At 47.0% G+C, this 19,396-nt stretch overlaps 1 protein-coding gene across 12 annotated transcripts in view; it reads right to left on the reverse strand.

The window, feature by feature from the left end:
- Window positions 1-1,826: 1,826 nt before the first annotated feature.
- The window catches only part of LOC106601244 (histone acetyltransferase p300), a 32,256-nt gene continuing 14,686 nt past the window's right edge, over window positions 1,827-19,396 (reverse strand). For 2 of the 12 annotated variants that reach the window (XM_045715140.1, XM_014193292.2), the window contains exons 11-29: window positions 18,780-18,857; window positions 15,592-15,677; window positions 15,269-15,421; window positions 14,675-15,157; window positions 14,167-14,397; window positions 13,805-13,997; window positions 13,364-13,515; window positions 10,770-11,009; window positions 10,501-10,589; window positions 8,877-8,987; window positions 8,278-8,334; window positions 7,903-7,980; window positions 7,534-7,610; window positions 5,870-6,020; window positions 5,376-5,636; window positions 4,993-5,158; window positions 4,677-4,850; window positions 4,279-4,443; window positions 1,827-4,189 (exon numbers count right to left, since the gene is read on the reverse strand). In XM_045715140.1, coding sequence (XP_045571096.1) covers window positions 2,102-4,189; window positions 4,279-4,443; window positions 4,677-4,850; window positions 4,993-5,158; window positions 5,376-5,636; window positions 5,870-6,020; window positions 7,534-7,610; window positions 7,903-7,980; window positions 8,278-8,334; window positions 8,877-8,987; window positions 10,501-10,589; window positions 10,770-11,009; window positions 13,364-13,515; window positions 13,805-13,997; window positions 14,167-14,397; window positions 14,675-15,157; window positions 15,269-15,421; window positions 15,592-15,677; window positions 18,780-18,857 — 5,033 coding nt within the window. In that variant the 3' untranslated portion in view covers window positions 1,827-2,101. Of the gene's footprint in view, window positions 4,190-4,278; window positions 4,444-4,676; window positions 4,851-4,992; window positions 5,159-5,375; window positions 5,637-5,869; window positions 6,021-7,533; window positions 7,611-7,902; window positions 7,981-8,277; window positions 8,335-8,876; window positions 8,988-10,500; window positions 10,590-10,769; window positions 11,010-13,363; window positions 13,516-13,804; window positions 13,998-14,166; window positions 14,398-14,674; window positions 15,161-15,268; window positions 15,422-15,591; window positions 15,678-18,779; window positions 18,858-19,396 lie in introns of all 12 variants that reach the window. The other 10 variants (XM_014193294.2, XM_014193291.2, XM_045715143.1 and 7 more) reach the window with 9 other exon arrangements.

The following is a 19,396-nucleotide window of genomic DNA, read 5'->3' on the forward strand; positions in this document are numbered from 1 at the left end:
AAGATAAATTGGGGTTGGGAGGAGGGACAGCATTTATTCTGGGGCAGGAGAAGGGGAGCAGTGCATTGGGCTCTTGAGCTGCTGGGGTTTAGTCCAGAGGGAAAAGTAAGGGTGAGGCAGAGAGCGACTGGTCACATCTCTCAGTTCTATGCAGCACAGTTCATTTGGATCCATTCCCTCTGTTTTACAAGAACCGTAATGTCCGATGCACTGGCGGACCCCCCCACATACCTCACGTACTCTAAACTTTACAGGCATATAGGTATGTGCCCCCCCACCTCCAATACTAAGTGTCTTACAGGAGTGCTCACACATTCGAGGGTGAGGGAGGGCATGTGTGTTCAGTGAGAGGGATGGCCCTTCCAGTATTGATGTCCAATGGTTAGGCATTTCAAATGTAGTCTCCATTGGCCACTGAAACTTGCAGCAGGCCCTCAACCACAAACACTCATTTTATTCCAGATTGAAAGCCCAACCCAGACATCAGTGAAATGAAATAACCCCACCCCCATTTCAATAACAAAAATATATTCTATGTGAATTGTAGCAGTCTTCGGGTATATGCCAACAAACCGTCAAAAAACTAAAATAAATAAAGATATGCATGATGTTTGGATTTATAATAATATTAATCCAAATCACTCTGCTAAACTGATAAGACTGATTTATGGAGAAATTACAATAAGTCCATTGCATTAAATCATTTGCTCTTACATTTTTCAAAAAAAAAAAATCTTAAACATTTCTTAAAAAGGCAAATACTCCCATAGTCCCAAAACCCAAAAATATTACCTGCGTCGTATTCTCTAAGGGAGATACCATCCCCCTATTTGTACACAATTGGCAAAAAATATATTAACAGCAATAACTTACCATTCATTTATTAATTGACGTGTTGATTTATAGTTGCATCTCCCATAGGAAGTTCACTTCAATGTATTTTTTATTGAAAACATTAAATAATATTAATAGTAAAAAAAATGGCTAACACTGTCCCAGGTGCAGTCCCGGTGAGGCTACATGTCTAAAGTGTTATGATTAATGTTCTGCCCAAGGTCCTGGCTGTTCCCAGACAGCATGTCAGGTCCTCCAGGCCCATGGAGACCACCCATCCCACTGAGTTGAGACAGCATGGCATTCTGGTCTGACCCAAAGTGGTCCATTGAGTTCTGCTGCTGAGGCGGTTGTTGAGAGGGGACCACCATACCAGGGTGGTGCTGGGGTAGCTGGCCCGGGTGTGGGGAGCCCGTCTGGGTCTGTGGGGAGATATGGTGAGGGGAAGGCTGGGGCTGCATGCGCGGGGAGGGGCTAGAATGTGGTGGCTGGGACTGGGGTCGAGGGGAGGGCTGGGGCGAGCGCACTTGGTTGCTGAGGGACGTAGACAGCGTCTGGCCCTGCAGGTGAGGGGACTGGGCCATCTGCTGCTGGGGGCTCATGGGGCTGCTGTGCTGGGCCGGAGAGCCCCCACCCAGGTGCTGCTGCTGTTGAAGCAGCCTCTGGTGCAGTGCCTGCTGGAGCAGAGCCTGGGAGGACTGCGGCTGGGGAGCACCTTGCGGGGGCTGGGGCTGCTGAGGGGGGCCGCCTACTCCAGTACCCGGACCCCCCTCAGCCCCCTGGTGGCCCGACATGGCATTCTGGTGTTGTTGCTGCTGCATCTGGAGTTGGTGCTGATGCTGGAGCCTCTGCTGGAGCACTGCAGCAGCCTGCTGCTGGGCCACCGTGCTGGGGTAACCCTGCTGCTGCTGCCCTGGCTGGGCTCCAGGCTGCTGCTGCAGTCCAGACTGGCCCTGACCAGGCTGCTGGGGGGCCATGCCAGGCTGGCCCATGTAGCCCTGCTGCTGGAACTGGGCATGGTTCCCAATCTGTTGCTGCTGCTGTTGCTGTTGTAGTTGGAGATGCCTCCTCATAAGGAGCTCTCTGAACTGGGGGTTTATGTTGGCCATGTTAGGTGCCTGCTGGCCTGGCATCCCTCCTTGCTGATGCTGTTGAAGTGCTGCCACCTGTTGCTGCTGCAAACTACTAAGCATAGGACGCTGCTGCTGCGGTTGTTGCTGTTGTTGTTGCTGTTGTAGCTGCTGTTGCTGTACTTGCTGTAGCTGGGTCATGGTGGGCATATTGACTCCTGACCCATGTGCATACCTGGCTGACCAGCCACAGCATTCACATTGACCTGTTGGCCACCCATACCTCCTGAAACTCTGCCTGGACCTGGCCCGCCAGGGGCTCCCGGGGGTCCTGGGCCCCCCTTATACTTGGAGGCTCTCTGCTTGATAAAGGCAGCCATTAGCTGAGGGTTTGAGCGGAGGATGTTGAGCACCTGTTGTTGCTGCTCGGGTGAGCTGGGGGAGCGAAGGGTACGCAGCAGTTCCTGAAGGGCAGCCTGCGGGAGGTTCCCACCCCCAGCTGCACCACCTTGCTGCACCATACCAATCAACCCACCAGGTCCCTGAGCCTGCTGCCGCTGTTGCATTTGCTGCGGTTGTTGCTGCTGAGGGGCCACCATGCCTGGATGTCCCATCATGGCTTGTCTCTGCTGGGGTGGCATTCCCTGACCGGCCCACTGTTGCTGGGGGTTCTGAAGCGGGGGACCAACCCTCTGCTGCTGCACCTGTGGAGGCAGCTGGCTCTGGGGGTTAGGCTGCTGCTGCATGGGGCCAGGGCCCACCATCATACCTGGAGGACCCTGCTGCTGCTGTTGTTGCTGCTGCTCCATGTGAGCCCTGGCAGCAGCCTGAGCCTGGGGAGGCAGCCCCTGGGCCCCCACCATGCCCACCCCAGGGTGGGCCATGCCCATCTGGCCCTGGGGCTGTTGGTGGTGAGGGTGCGGAGGCATCATGCCAGCTGCCTGCGCCGCCTGCCTCTGCAGGGACATCTTCCTTTGGGCGTCTGCCACTTGTTGAATCTTCATGGCGATCTCCACAGCCGCTGGAGGAGGCCCTGAAGGAGGTTGCTGCTGCTGCTGCTGGGGCATAGAAGGCTGGCCAGGGTTGGGCTGCTGTTGAGGTGGTTGCTGCTGAGGTGGTGTGGCTGGTCCCAGGCCCGGTTTGCCTTGGGACTGAGGGTGCGGTGAGGAGCCTGGAGGCCTGTTGGTGTAAGGGGGCAGGCTGTTGGGGTGTTGCTGGAGCTGTTGAGGGTTTGAGGCCTGGGACTGCTGCTGGACCTGAGGAACCATCTGCTGTTGCTGGGGGGAGTTAATCATCCCCCCTCCAGGCATCTGCTGAAACTGGTGGTGAAGCTGGTGGTGCTGCTGAGGCATCCCACCTTGCTGCTGCTGCAAAGTTCCTCCACCACCCATCCCTGGCTGGGGCCCAGGAGGCATGTTGGGCTGGGTGGGTGTCTGTGGTGTTGGGGGCTGGGTGCCTCCTGATGTGGGTGTACTGGGGGCTGTGGTGCCATTGTTACCTGGTGATGGCAGCCCCCCAGGAGGTCCTCCTCCACCGCAGGCAGGCTGGCCCACCCTCTGCATGCTGGCCATCCTTCTCCGAAGCATCTGAGCCTGCTGGAGGCGGTGCTGGAGTTGCTGCTGGCGGAGCTTGTGCTTGATGTTGAGGCAGAAGGGTACGGGGCACTTGTTCTCCTGGCAGTGCTTGGCGTGGTAGCAGCACAGGGCAATGAGTTGCTTGCAGATGGGGCAGCCACCGTTGGTCTTGCGCTTGCATCCCTTGGTGTGCTGCACCACACGCTTCATCTTCTGGCAGGACGGCAGGGAGCAGTTGGCATTGCGGCATTGGCAGGCGTGGACCAGGGACTGGATGCAGCGCTGAATGCTGAGGCGGCGGGAGTCCCCAGGGCTCTGAGTGGCAGCGGCCGCTGCGTTGTTGCTCTCGTCATCCAGGCCCAGGCCCAGCTTCTCCATCTTGTGTTCATGGCCCTTAGTGTTATAGCAGGTGATACACAGGTCGTAGTCCTCGCAGACGGTGCAGTGGAAGCGTGTCTCCACGCTTGCCTTGCACTCGTTGCAGGTGTAGACGAAGCGGTCCTGGCTCTGATTGTGTAGCTCCACCAGCATGCACATGGAGCTCCACTTGGCTCTCCTCAGGGAGGAGAACTCCAGGTGCTTGTCCCGGGCCAGCGTCAGGAAGGCATCACGCCCATCCATCAGGTCGCAGGCCATTAGGGGGTCCGGGTCCGTGATGGGGGGCAGGGAGTTGGCAGTGGGGCCGGCGATGAGACGGATCACAAAGAACACCTGTAGGGGGCAGAAGAAAGGATGAGCACTGGGACTGAGAGTATGTGTGTGTGTGGCTTTACTTAGAAGATGGCGACAGCATCAAATACCTCCTTGTGTTTCTCCATACAAGCGTAGAGCTTCTGGGAGAGGTCATTGGACACATTGGGCATCCCTGGTTTCTTCTTATTGGCTCGGATCAGGCTGCTGTTCTTGTTCTTGCTCGTCTTCTTACTGTTCTTCTTTTTGGCATTCTTGCTGTCACTTTTCGGGGCCTGTGTGTGGAGAACACCAGATTAAAATCGACTCCAATACATTCCATTAAAGCATTGAATCAGCCTCGAAATTGACCCAATTAGCAATGGTTCAATATCTATCCTCTAAGCAATACTTTTTATTGTAACCAACCCTATCATGTTATTATTGAAAACCAACAACCAATATCCCACACCCCTGTAACATATTCACAAAAACACTCCTCTCTCTCCTGTTGTATTGAAGTCCTTACACTCACATCTACGCTCTCGCAGGAGGTGCTGTTCTCCTCCCTCTTCCTCTCCTCCTCCTCCTGCTCCAGCTCCTTGATGCTCTCCTCCAGCACGTTGGGCCAGAAGTCCCCCTCAAAGTATGGTAGCTCGTTGGCACTGGTGAGACGGTCCTCTGTGGCCTGCTTGAAGACGTCCTGACACAGAGCATGAATAAGATGTGTCAAGGGGGGAGGGGGGGGACTCCATACATACAATTACCTCATAGAAGAAAGCAGTTGGATTTCTGCCTGGCACAGCCTGTGCTATGTCTGACAAAACAAAACTGATTATAGTCACCTTGTAGTCATGCACAATGCGCTCAGCTACGGCCTTGTCCAGCATCTTCTTGTACCACTCCTGTAGGCGCTTGGGCTTGGGGATCTTCTGGTCCACAGGATGACAGTGGAAGATGTAGTCGTCCCCTTCACTTGGGGGACAAGCCCAGATGTGCCCTGTTGTAAACCTGCCATGGGAGAGGAAGGGTTGAAGAATCAGACCAGCAACTGGAAAGAGTGAATCTTACTAGAACAGTAAAGTAGAATGAAATCTGCAACCGACCCTTTAGACATTTAGTACATGTCATTACACTATGTTTAGAGTGATGAGGTCAAGTCGTGTTCTCAGGAATCTATGCCCACTAATAGGTTGAGCTTAGTAAAAAAAAGGGCCTCGTCTCTTACCCCAACTTCTTGACGTACTCCAGGTACCCTATGAGTATCTCATGGTAGACGCCTGTGCGGAGGTGTCGAGGTTGGAAGAAGTGCACGCTGTCCAGGTAAGAGATATACACGCGTCTCTGGTTGGGCGGAGGGCTGTCTGAACCGTACTCCTGCACATGCATGCCGAAGAAGCAGACGTCAGCCCCGTCTATGTCCTCGAACGCAAACAGCGCCTTCGTCCTGTAGGGAAAGGACTCAGACATCTCCCCGGTGTCCACAAACCTGTATCAGTTAAAAGGAGAGCGTAAGTAGACACACCCACACAAACACTGTATAGGCGCTGTCCCACGAGAACAGATAACATTAGGATAAGTCACAACTCTAGTCCACAAATGGGACTAATTGAAAGCCCACATGAACCTTGAGTCCATTGACGCTAGGATCAATTTGACATCTTCCTTGGTAGTCTATATTTGACTCCGTATTAAAGAATCACTACCCCTCAAAACTCTCACCTGGACTTCATGCCTGGCTTGACCTCCACCACCTTGTCGGAGACATGGACCACACGGATAGTGACGTCACCAGACTCTGGATGGTTCTGCCGCCTGAGGTAGTCATTCACTCGCCCCTCTAGGAAGCTGCCCAACTTAGTTTGGGGGAGCCCTGTGAAAATGAAGTATGGAAAGAATAGAATGGGAGAGGGAGGGAGGGAGGGAGAAATGATGGAGGACGGAAGGAAGAGAGGAAATGGGTGATAGCGATTAGAGGAAAGGTCACATGGTTACGGTAAAAGCCAACCCAGTCTGGGGTGGTAGGTGGGTGTATGGGGGTTATGTCTGTTAAGTAGCTCAGAGCAGAGAACTTCACTAGTGACATTAAAGACAGAAGAACCACTGGGCTCTAATCTGACAGTTAAAAAAATATATGTTTTTATAAAAGGGCAAGTCAGAAGCATACAAACTCAACCACTGACTGCTCCTAGAGTGTTTCAGAGTACTCTGGAGTCAGTCTAAAGCACTTGGTCAATTAATATCTAAAATGCCCTGATACCGTTGTCAATTTGGCAACTAACAATATATCTGTGACTTGGACTAATCCTCTGAACACTCAATATATCAGAAGAGATGACAAGGTGTAAACTGGATCTGACACCATATTAAGGACAGTTCCCCCTCTTCCATTCAAGACATATTTCATTGAGATCCTTGTATGAGTCTAGGCCAGTTGGTCCTTTTAATTTGCACGCCCGCTCGCCTACCTGTGGCTCCCTAAAAACTCTGCCTTCATTGAGGGTGTGGAGAATGGGATGGGGGAGGTAAGAATTTCCACACGTGGAAGGATTGTAGGCACGCAAAAACAGGACAACTGTCAAAAAGTTGGGGAAAAAAGCGTGAGTATCGATGCCATTGCAAACTGAAAAGATTTCACCCAAAATATGATTTCAAGTAGATTTCTGGACAGTGGACACCCACTGAGGAAAAAAAGATGAGGATGACATAAATAAGGCTCCAACAAGATTTTTTTTTTAAAAGTCCATGACTGCCTCGGTGACACACAAACCTTAAAAACAGGAAACTGTAAACCCAAGAAACCCTAAATGACAATGTTTTGCCATGGCCTTCAGTGTGTACAGGCCTGGGATAAGAGTGAAATCGAACCAGAAAAATCTGCAGCGGACTGGCAACTAGTGTCTGAGGACTGGCTTCTGAAATAAAAAAAATACATACATATTACATATAACATTTTCATTGGGGAGGGAGGGGGAGATACGAAAGGGTTGGGTCATGGAAAAAAGTAGAATGGAAAAAGGTAGAATGTGTGTTAACTGGAACACTCGTCCTCTCGAGTAGTGTATCAGGGCGTAGGGAATTAAACCAGACTGCCTCGGGGGAAAGAAGAAAATGATTTGGAAAACAGTGCACCAAATCATAAATTTAAACAGATTTGAAGGTGGGAAAAAGTCCATTGTGTTTGCTCTTCACATGAAAGTATGGTGTTATACTTGTGGGATGTGCGTTTAGGAAATGAGTATGTGTCAGTAACAGCGCCAAAGGAGAAGAGGGATAAAGAGAACACCGAAAAGAAACAGCTGAGTGACTGGAGAGGGTAGGGGAGACAGACTGACACCCCGATGAAGATGACGGTAGTAGATGAGCGCCCCCCGTTTGTCACTTACTCCACTTACTTCTGGCCGCGTATTTGTTCTCTTTCCGCGTCTTATTGGCCTTCTTAAGACAGCTGTCACATACAAAGCTGTGGAGATGAGGAAAAGGAACACGCTTTATTTCATTACTTCAAATAGATCATACATGCATTTGTCATTTACCATATCTCAGTGGCCTTCAGCTTCACTTCTTTGTCCTACTGTATAAGTTGGCAGCAATGAATGATGTAAGGTATTGCTGAGGGTCATGATGGCAAACGGGCAACACAACCACGGTAAGATTGAACCTGGAACTGCACCTTGGAATAAAGTGGGCAGTTTCACAGTTCTAACAGTTGCATTAACATAAGATGTACAGAATGTGTATGCAAGGTGACTCACCCTGCCGGCCATATGGTGTCATTATGCAGGACACAGATTTGGTGCATTTTACGCCCGCAGTCGGTACATTCCACAAGCCTACAGAAAAGAGAGAGTTGGACAGAGAGAGTGAAGGGTTATTGATACCATGTGTCACACACGGAAAGTCATTATTTTCTCAACAGGAGTTTCAACTAGCAGAACATTTCAAACACAAAAGCCATGACGATAACCTAAACAGGCCCTGGAGTAACTGACTAAAACACAGTAAAGACTAAATATTACAGTTAACAAATATTTCACAGTATCTAAAGTTTATGCAAATGTACCACATGGAAAACATATGGTTTGACACCAAGTACAGACCAAATGTAAAGGGAAAAAAAGAGTAGGTACCATTCAGGGTCGAGCGTGTCATTCTTCTTCCTCTGAAACTGATCTTTGCTGATGGACCTGTGAAGAGGAGGGAGAGGGGCCCAGGAGTGTGGGAGGTAAGAACAGACTCAATCCAATCACTGGGCCAGAAATGCAATGTACTATATTACAGCCATAAAGAAAAGTCACAAGCAATAAGAGCAGGCTCTGGCTGTATACAGGCTAGGATTCAGCCATTTTGAAAACATAATTTAACACTTCTGGAACATTAGGAGCCCTCAGTATGTTGGGGTTTTAGCTGAAGAGAGAAGAGGCAGAAATCAAGTAAAAGGATGGAGACAGCAATTGAGGTGAACTGCTGCCTTAAGGAGGTAGAGGAGAGAGAAATACATGTTTTTTATTTTTATTTTAAGTTGATCATTTCACTAAGGGAGAGACTGAGAAGGTATTCAGTGATGGGGAGAAAGAGAAGTCCCATTGAAGAGATTTAACATTTCTCAATCGCATTGATAGAAAGCATTTATAAATCAAAAGGAACCAAACAATATTTACATGTTATCAAAATGAGCAATAGAAAAACCATGTCAGTATTTAGCAGGGGTGGGGAGGCTGGTACTCACGTCTGAGGCTGAGAAGGATCATCCCCCAGGGACACGCACTCGCCCTGGATTTCGTTGAAACACTTCTCACAGAAGTGGTACCTGTCAGCAAGAAGCCCAAATTGTGGTGAACTACACCGTTCGCCAACCGCACAGCCAATCACAGAGAAGGCACGAGGAAGCAGTCACCAATCAGGGCAGGGCAGGACAGGCCAGGAGAAGAGCAGAGGGCAAGGTCGTCGCCAGGTAGCAGCCAATCATGATGCAGGGTTTTTGTGTGGGCAGGTGTTTTGATTTTGCAGTTACATTTTGGAGTGGATGATTGGTCACACCAAAGCAGGCCAATGCAGACATCACAAGCGTTAAAAAAGGAGGGAGAGAAGGGAAGAGATGGGGGAAGGGAGGGCAAAATGAATATTAAAAAAGCGTGAAATAAATCGTTACAGGTCAGACGAGGACGATGGAGGGATGAATAGGATGGGAAGAGTGAGGGACATGGAGAACATAACATCAACGAGGACAGAGATCCAATGCAAAGCACAGATTAGTGTCAGTCAGTGAGTGGACAAAAACTTCATTAAAGGGATACTCCGAGATTTTGGGAGCGAGGCCCTTTATCTACTTCCCCAGAATCTGATGAACTCGTCGATAACATTTTTATGCCTCAGTGCTGGTTTAAGGACGTTAACTAGCGCAATTGCTAACTAGCGTTAGCACAATGACTGGAAGACTATGGGTATATGCTAGTTAGCATTGCCTCATGAAACAACTATCTTCCTTCATACTCGACAGACATAAAATGGTATCCACAAGTTCATCTGCCAAAATCCCAAAGTATACCTTTAAGTTAACAGCAACAAAGGGGGGGGGGGGGCCTCAAAAAAACAGTGTGGATGAGGAAAAGCAAGTGGTAGTGCAACAGCGACCCATCATCCTTTTGCTACATTTATAAAGAGGGTCCCTTTCTTGAGTTGGAGAGGGATTATCATACATGTAGTGAGGTTGTTAATATTATGTTGCTCTAACGTAACTACACTATAGTGATTCTGTCTTGACGGTGAAATGAATCAAGCCAATCATCTCCACAGCTTTGTTCAATGAAATGTTCTGCAAATCAAAGTGTTCACTGCAGCTGTGCAGCAATATCACCCTGAGTCTTATTTGAAGTTGTGTCCAAAAGCAATTATCTATCCATTTGCCAATTATCAGTTTGATTCAATTACTTACCTGTAATTGATCAATACATTTCTCTATGCATTCTAAGTAGACTAGTGGAAAAGTGTAGATTTCAAAATACTCTCAAGACAGGGAACTCACTTTGTAAATGTCAAAAGTAAAAATTAAATGGGTGAAGGATGAAGATGAAAATGGTGGCAGAGTGTAACCATTTAAAGCCAAATTAAAACTTAACTCATTTGTGATTGAACAATGCTATATTGCAGAGAATATCAGCATGCACAATAACATCACAATAAGACAATCACTCAAGTAGATTAGTGAAATGTGGATTTATATAAAATATGCAGAAAACATGACTTGTGTACGTGGGTGTGTGTGAGAGAGCGAACCCTTGAGGGTATGAATGACCCTGCTCCTTTCAGTGTCTGAGTATGTGAGTTTGTTTGTGCTTCTGTCCGCCCCTTACCTGTTCTGGTAGCTAAAATAAGCAGCGTCGCGCGGGATGGTGCATAACTGTTTCCCATAGCAGCATAGAGTTTGGGGGGAAAACTCAAGCTGCAAACATAAGAGAGGACATAGTAAGAGATAGTCTATGTACTGAAAAAGATTTATCCATGAAGCCAATTATTTTGTACGATAGTATGTTTAACACGCAGTGGTAAGGAGAGAAGGTAAAAGCTGTGCTGACTTCAATGACTGATGTTACACATCCATTTTACACACACTTCCACTCACCTTCCTCCCGCAGCAGTAGCCCAGGCCCTGCATGACAGGGTCGATTTCGGCTTCGAACACCTCGGCCAGCTTGGAGCAGTACTTGTAGACGCGGGACGTCTTGCGGTTGTACAGCCAGGCGTTGTTAAACATGAGCCAGATGTCATCCACGTATTGCCAGGGCTCCTGGTACTGTCCTGTGTCCAGCTTACGCTTTATCGTCGACAGGTCTATGGGGTTCTTTACAATGTCAAAGTAGTCCTGGAGGGGACCAAGTCCAGGTGTCAGAGAGGGTACGGTTCAGCCCGGAAAGGAAGGTGGGGAGAAAAGGGATTGGTGTGGTCATCGATGCGGGGGGGAGGTAGAGAAGACCATGGTCGTCGTCGTCGTCATCATCATCGTAGTTGTTGAAGTAGCAGAAGTTGTGGTGGACATCCAGGTGGAACCAGAGCAGGGGAGAGAAGAGGGTGCAGGGGACAATGTTGATGGCTGCAGAGGTTCACGTGAAGACAGAGAGACAAGACAGCTTCTCCCCTTCACCACTCAAACTTTGCACCATTTCTACATTAATGGGGAACAGGCCAAGGAAGGACACTGGGGTGGCCAGGCTTGTCCCCTCCCATTCTGGCCAAATTCAAACTTCTCCTCAAATCAAGGCTAGATTAGTACTCTAAAGGCAGACCAACTTTTTTTACAGAAATGACAGGAAAAGCACCTGCTGTGCACTGTAAATTTGTGTTTGTTTTTCAAGCAGACGGTTCCAGTGCAACCGCTTTCTCCTCTACAGACTCTCCTGAAGGAGAGCATTTTCAGGGCACGAGTCAGGGTGCAAAGCTGAGGTGAACAGAGCAGTAACAACAGTCAGTCAGGCAGTAACACACGCTGGTAAACTGGCAGCATGGACGTTGGCAACACGGCACAGTCAAAGCCAAGAGCACTGAGACAAAGGGGCAAAGCCAAGGATCTCTCTCCGTCTCCAGGGAAACACAAACAGGAAATGAGACCCTTCACTTTGACAAACAGAGGACACAACAGCCTGTGATGCATGAACACATGGCACATAGTATGCTGCATTCCATTCATCTGAGCTCAATTACAACAACTATGAGTGTTGTTTCTATGAGTGTATTGGAAATTGAGGTGTGATAATCCCATTGTGGATAGATAAATCCTTGCACTCATAAAAGTGTGGTATTGCTGGTTATTTGAGCAGTTTCTAAGCCTGGTTGTGTGTCCATGTTGAATACCCAGGTGGTGTTCTGGGGTCAGGTGCATCACTGGGGATATTGAGGGTTACTGAGGAGAGGTGTGCCAATGACCTCATAGAATGGAAAAAAAGTGTGCCCTAGCACTGCTTCAGGAGAGTTAAAACTATGGTGAGGACCATACAATATCAAGTCCCCCTCTCAGGCTGCATTTACTGTCAGCCTAGAGTTCTGATCTTTTTCTACTAATTGGTCTTTTGACCAATCAGATCAGCTCCTCTGCCAATAATTGGGCAAAAAGATCAGAATTGGGCTGCCTGTGTACATGCAGCCTCAATGGCGTACAAACAATTATTGTAATTAGTGCCAGACATCATTGCCTGGGTATCTCTTCACGGGTGTTCAAGAAGAGGTCTGAGATATTTGATTTGCTAGCTATTAGCATTATCGGAGACACACTACTGTTGCATACAGGCATTGGCACAACTCTTCACATAACTCACAATCAACTTCAACAATACTTATTACTGGCGAGGAACTGTCTAGAAAGCTTCTACTATGAATAGGCATATGTGGGAGAGAAAAAATTAATTGCTAAATCATATCCAAATTGGAATTGTAAAAAAAAATGCAATTAAAAGAAAGCAGTTTAAAGAATAAAAAAAGTAATGGGCTATGAACATTTTTGGCTAGTAAATTTCCCCTTTAGGGCATGTTACTTTAAATGCAGAACGGTGATGTGCCACTGATAAAATGGCTGCTTATTTGAGGCCTTTTTGAAGTCTGATGAAAGGCAAAAACACAAGCCGTCATTAACAAGGCCCAGGGGTCTAACATTCACGGCCAGGGCAAAACCACCTCAAAGGTTGATCTTAATCAAAATTGACCGGTAGAAACCAATCCAAAAATATTTTTGTTAAATTCTAACAGAATTTAAGGTTTAAATTTGCATCTCTTAAATGTTACTGACAGACTTATTGATTTCTGTTGACTTGGTTTACAAGCAAAACAAGTTTAAAAAAAATGTACATAGCATTGCTGTGTTTTTTTTTGTGGTGTAAGAGAATTAGAGAGAAGCAAGCATGAGTTGACACGCACACACACACCCAAGAACCTACAGTAAAAACCAACCGACCTACGTTTGATGTATAGTATACTCTACCTGAGCAGAGATAACACTCAAATTCAGGATTGAGACTGCTTTTTCCTCACTAACACAGTATCGCTACAACTCCCCTAGCCAACAGTCACTCCCTCACCCCACTCTTGCACACATGTGGCAGTGGTAAGGATGAAGAGAGAGATGAAAGAAAAAGGAAAATGAAAAAGGAATGTGAGAAAAATGAACTAAAAAGAACGGTAAGAACGTTTTTAGAGGGAAGCAAAATGGAAGCCAGCGCAGTCCCTTACCAGGTTAGTTTTGTTACTAGTTCGAATACGTACGGGTATTCCCAGTAACTGGGGGTCCACCGGTTGGCGGAAGGGCAGAGACTCAGGGTCTTGGCGGTACAAGGCCTCCAGGGTGGGCATCAGAGCTTGACGCAGCTCCTCAGGCTTAAAGACTGGGGTAGTGGAAAGAGGAGGAGAGAGGGAGCGACAGAGGAGAGGAAGGGGGATATAGGCAGTGCAAGTAGTGGAAAAGGAGGAGCAAGAAAGATGTGAAAAATTGTTTTTGATCAGGCTGTTTACCGGTGAATATACACTTAGCTTCAAAGACTCATAGCCTAGATCTATACACCATGTCTGACTTAGGTCCGAAACAAATGTTGAAGAATGCTTGCATATGAAGATAAGGACAGGTACATTACTCCTATGAAGAAGATAGGAAAGAGTAAGGGGTAGGGGTCTTACTTTTCCTCTTGTTTTGAGCGCTGGCGGGGGAGTTGTGCGTGCCCAATGCCCCCGACCTCTCCTCTTCGTCTTTGGGCTCAGTCTTCACCTCTGGCTTCCTGTCTCTGTCCTCCATCTTCGGCGTTGCTGCCGATGACGACGTGTCCATAGGCTCGCCCTTGCAGCCATCGCCTGAAGGCTTCTCCTTCTTAATCTGAGAGGGAACATCATGTTCAATATGCTATACACAATATCCTATTCCAGACATCATCCTGAATGTAATAAAATATGTTAGCTGTGTGTAAAATAATCTTCACCACGCTGGCTAGCTAGCACTGTCTTTTGCTTTTGCACCCCTGCCTTAGAAAAACTGGAAGACTCACCTCAGGTTTCTCCTCCGACTTGATGTCTGCCTGTCCCTTGCCCATCTTCCCAGAGGCCTTCCCCTCTCCCTGGTCCTCGGCATCCTCATCGTCCTGCTGTTTCACCTCCATCTTGGGCTCAGCTGGGGCAGGGGCGTCAGACGAGGTCAGCTGGGAGCTAGGGTCCACGCTGCTCACCGAGGCCGGAGTGGAAGCCTGGCCGTCTGCCGTCAGAGAAGACTTCTGAGACAGCTGGGAGGACAGAGAGAGAAAAGTTAATGGAAAGGAAATGAATAACAGAACCAGCCAAAAGAGATAGTGAAAAGAGTGAACAGCCAAAGACGTAGACCAACAAGGAACGGAGGGCAAGAGAATGACTAAGGTGTCGGTCCAGGCAACGAGGGAAATCTCAGAGATGTGACGTATGGAGGTATAGCCAGAGATCAGGGATCAGCTTAGAAATCCAAAGAACAGCACTTCTGACAACCACGAGGAGTTGAGTTAGTGAGACTATGGGGAAACTACTCACTGGAGTTCGCGGAAGCTGGGTTGGCACATGGGCATTCTGGGTAGGCACAGGCTGAGCCTGCCCCGTCTGGAGGGCTCCAGAAGCTCCACCACCGTTTGTCTGCTGCTGGAGCTGACTGGGCTTCTCAGAGTTCATTCCTTGCCCCATTGGCTGTGACGACGCTAGCTGCTGCTGCGGGAGCGGAGCGGCAACCTGGGGCGGGTTGGGTGTGTGAGGCTGGGGGGTTTGCGAGCCTGGCAGACCAGGCGGCGTATGATGAGGGGTTGGCGTGAGGCTGCGTGCCGGGGAGGGGGAGTTCTGTCGGATGGGGGGGCAGTGCGGGTGCGAGTTAGCCTGAGAGGAGTTGGGCAGTTGCAGGTTGGAAGGAGGGCCTCCAACACTGCCTGGCCCCATAGAGCCCTGGGAGTGTCCTGATCCTGCCACTGAGCCTGGCTGGGCTGCAGGGCTGCTGACCGGGAGCGAGGGCGGCGTGGGCATCTGAGCCTGCTGGAAAACACCATGGAGGAGACGGTTAGAGTCTATACCCAACATCAACTATAACAACTACTTTACTGTCACCCTTTACTTATAGCATTGGTTCCAGTATCCATTTACCTGTACCACGCCTCCTTGTGGCCCTGGATGGTTCATGCCGACTGGGCCAGCCCCGAGACCAGGACTGGACCCAGGGAACTGACCAGGAGGGAGGTACTGGTTCTGGAGCTGGGCCACGTTGGGCTGCCCCATCCGCGTAGGCCCCATGCCCATCTGAGTGAGACCGAACAAGATAAATTACTCAATTTTGTTCTAATGAGACCATGGTTATTTTCTATAGTCGCTGTGATTGGAATGTTGAAATATAATCAATTTCTATTAATATTGAATGCAGTTATTTTCCAACTTAATTTGGACATTTAGAATGAGAGAGGGCGACTAACCTGATTTAGAGGTCCACCAAGTGGGAGGGGAGGCGTTGACCTCTGACCTAATGACTGCATACCCATTTGTCCAAACTGATTCATCCCTGAGACAGACGAGAGAGCAAACCAGTAACACACATTAGCCACCATTATATGTCCACCCTTCAGACTGGTTCGGTTTGTGCCAAGCAGCAAACTGAGCTGTGCATATACAGTTGAAGTCGGAAGTTTACATACACTTAGGTTGGAGTCATTAAAACTCATTTTTCAACCACTCCACAAATTTCTTGTTAAACTAGTTTTGGCAAGTCGGTTAGGACATCTACTTTGTGCATGACACAAGTAATTTTTCCAACAATTGTTTACAGACAGATTATTTCACTTATAATTCACTGTATCACAATTCCAGTGGGTCAGAAGTTTACATACACTAAGTTGACTGTGCCTTTAAACAGCTTGGAAAATTCCAGAAAATTATGTCATAGCTTTAGAAGCTTCTGATAGGCTAATTGACATCATTTGAGTCAATTGGAGGTGTATCTGTGGATGTATTTTAAGGCCTACCTTCAAACTCAGTGCCTCTTTGCTTGACATCATGTGAAAATCAAAAGAAGTCAGCCAAGACCTCAGAAAAAAAAATTGTAGACCTCCACAAGTCTGGTTCATCCTTGGAAGCAATTTCCAAATGCCTGAAGGTACCACGTTCATCTGTACAAACAATGGTACGCAAGTATAAACACCATGGGACCACGCAGTCGTCATACCGCTCAGGAAGGAGACGCGTTCTTTCTCCTAGAGATGAACGTACTTTGGTGCGGAAAGTGCAAATCAATCCCAGAACAACAGCAAAGGACCTTGTGAAGATGGAGGAAACAGGTACAAAACTTGAAAGGCTGCTCAGCAAGGAAGAAGCCACTGCTCCAAAACCGCCATAAGAAAGCCAGACTACAGTTTGCAACTGCACATGGGGACAAAGATTGTACTTTTTGGAGAAATGTCCTCTGGTCTGATGAAACAAAAAGTAATGACCATCGTGTTTGGAGGAAAAAGGGGGAGGCTTGCAAGCCGAAGAACACCATGCCAACCGTGAAGGACGGGGTGGCAACATCATGTTGTGGGGGTGCTTTGCTGCAGGAGGGACTGGTGCACTTCACAAAATAGATGGCATCATGAGGAAAGAAAATGTGGATATATTGAAGCAACATCTCAAGACAGTCAGGAAGTTAACTTCTTGGTGACAGCGGGCAGTATTCGGAAATTCAGATGAATAACGTGCCCAAATTAAACTGCCTGCTACTCGGGCCCAGAAGGTAGGATATGCATATTATTAGTAGATTTGGATAGAAAACACTCTGAAGTTTCTAAAACTGTCTGAATGATGTCTGAGTATAACAGAACTCATATGGCAGGCAAAAACCTGAGAACAAACCACTTCCTGGTTGGATTTTTAGTTTTTCAAGAAATTCTCTATCCAGTATACAGTGTCTGTGGGGTCATTTTGCACTTCCTAGGGCTTCCACTATATGTCAGTCTTTAGAACGTTGTTTCATGCTTCTACTGTGACTGGGGTGAGAATAAGAGCTCCTGGAGTCAGATGACAGAGAATTACATGAGTTCAGTGGCGCACGCTCCCATGAGAGTTAGCTGTGTTCCTTTTCTTTTTTGAAGATAAAGGAATCGTCCGGTTGGAATATTACTGAAGATTTATGATAAAAACATCCTAAAGATTGATGCTATACATCGTTTGACATGTTTCTACGAACGTAAATATAACTTTTTTTTAACTTTTCGTCGTGACATTTTGCGCACGCTTTCTGCATTTGGAGTAGTGGACTAAACGCGCGAACAAAAAGGAGGTATTTGGACATAAATTATGGACTTTATCGAACAAAACAAACATTTATTGTGGAACTGGGATTCCTGGGAGTGCATTCTGATGAAGATCATCAAAGGTAAGTGAATATTTATAATGCTATTTCTGATTTTAGTTGACTCCAAAATGGTGGGTATCTGTATTGCTTGTTGTTGTCTGAGTGCTGTACTCAGATTATTGCAAAGTGTGCTTTCGCTGTAAAGTTTTTTTGAAATCTGACACAGCGGTTGCATTAAGGAGAAGTGCATCTATAATTCTTTGAATAACAGTTTAATATTTTATCAACGTTTATGATGAGTATTTCTGTAAATTGATGTGCTCATTCACCGGAAGTTTTGGAAGGCAAAACATTTCTGAACATTACACGCCAATGTAAAATGGGTTTTTTGGATATAAATATGAACTTTATCGAGCAAAACATACATGTATTGTGTAACATGAAGTCCTATGAGTGCCATCTGATGAAGATCATCAAAGGTTAGTGATTCATTTTAGCTGTATTTCTGGTTTTTGTGACGCCTCTCCTTGCTTGGAAAATGGCTGTGTGGTTTTTCTTGTCTCGGCGCTGTCCTAACAATCTAATTTTATGCTTTCGCCGTAAAGCCTTTTTGAAATCGGACAATGTGGTTGGATTAACGAGAAGTGTATCTTTAAAACGGGATATAATAGTTGTATGTTTGAGAAATTTGAATTATGAGATTTTTGTTGTTTTGAATTTGCCGCCCTGCTATTTCACTGGCTGTTGAAATGTTCCCAGAGAGGTTAAAGCTTGGTCCTAAATGGGTCTTCCAGGTGGACAATGACCTCAAGCATACTTCCAAAGTTGTGGCAAAATGGCCTAAGGACAACAAAGTCAAGGTATTAGTGGCCATTACAAAGCCCTGACCTCAACCCTATAGAAAACTTGTGGGCAGAACTGAAAAAGCGTGTGTGAGCAAGGATGCTTACAAACCTGACTCAGTTCCACCAGCTCTGTCAGGAGGAATGGGACAAAATTCACCCAATTTCTTGTGGGAAGCTTGTGGAAGGCTACCCGAAACATTTGACCCAAGCTAAAAAATGTAAAGGCAATGCTACCAAATACTAATTGAGTGTATGTAAACTTCTGACCCACTGTGAATGTGATGAAAGAAATAAAAGCTGAAATAAATCACTCTACTATTATTCTGACATTTCCCATTCTTAAAATAAAGTGGTGATCCTAACTGACCTAAGAAAGATAATTTTTACTAGGATTAAATGCCTGGAATTGTGAAAAACTGAATTTAAATGTTCTTGGCTAAGGTGTATGTAAACTTCCAACTTCAACTGTATGACTGTAGGAACAACTTACCTGCAGGGTTCTGCATCCTGTTCACCATCTGATTGGGTCCGGTGGGTCGAACCATGGAGGGGTCAGCATGAGAACCATCTGAGAGTGAAGAGAAACACATTCATTAGCTTTGCATCTATGGCTACAGTAACCAGGTTTCCATCCAACCATTGCATGCGGATGAATTAACTGACTGCCTGATGGAAACAGGAAATGTGTCGATAAAATGTCCTCATTTCCAAAAACAAAATACACTAGACAAGGGTGGATAACTGATTAAGTGACAATTCCGGTAGAAATATTGATATAATAACCATCATATTGAAGTAAACTTGGAGTCACGCAATGATATGTTACATTGTAGGCCTACCACCACGATATGACATGGGAAAGCATGAAAAGTTTATATGCAGACTAAACAAGCTATGATCAACTTCACATGGTGGTTAAGTGCACGGTGATCTTGCAAATTTCCCAAAAATATTGACGGTAGGCCATTATTTGAATGTTGGTGACATGATGATTGGTGCTTGGCTGCCAATTATCAAATAAAAGGATCTTGTTCTTATTCATATCATTTAACCCACCCTGTCCACTTTACCAGCACACTTGTCTAATTAACAGTTTCTGTGACAAAA

The sequence above is a fragment of the Salmo salar genome, chromosome ssa03, assembly GCF_905237065.1.
Source record: "Salmo salar chromosome ssa03, Ssal_v3.1, whole genome shotgun sequence".
NCBI lineage: Eukaryota > Metazoa > Chordata > Actinopteri > Salmoniformes > Salmonidae > Salmo > Salmo salar.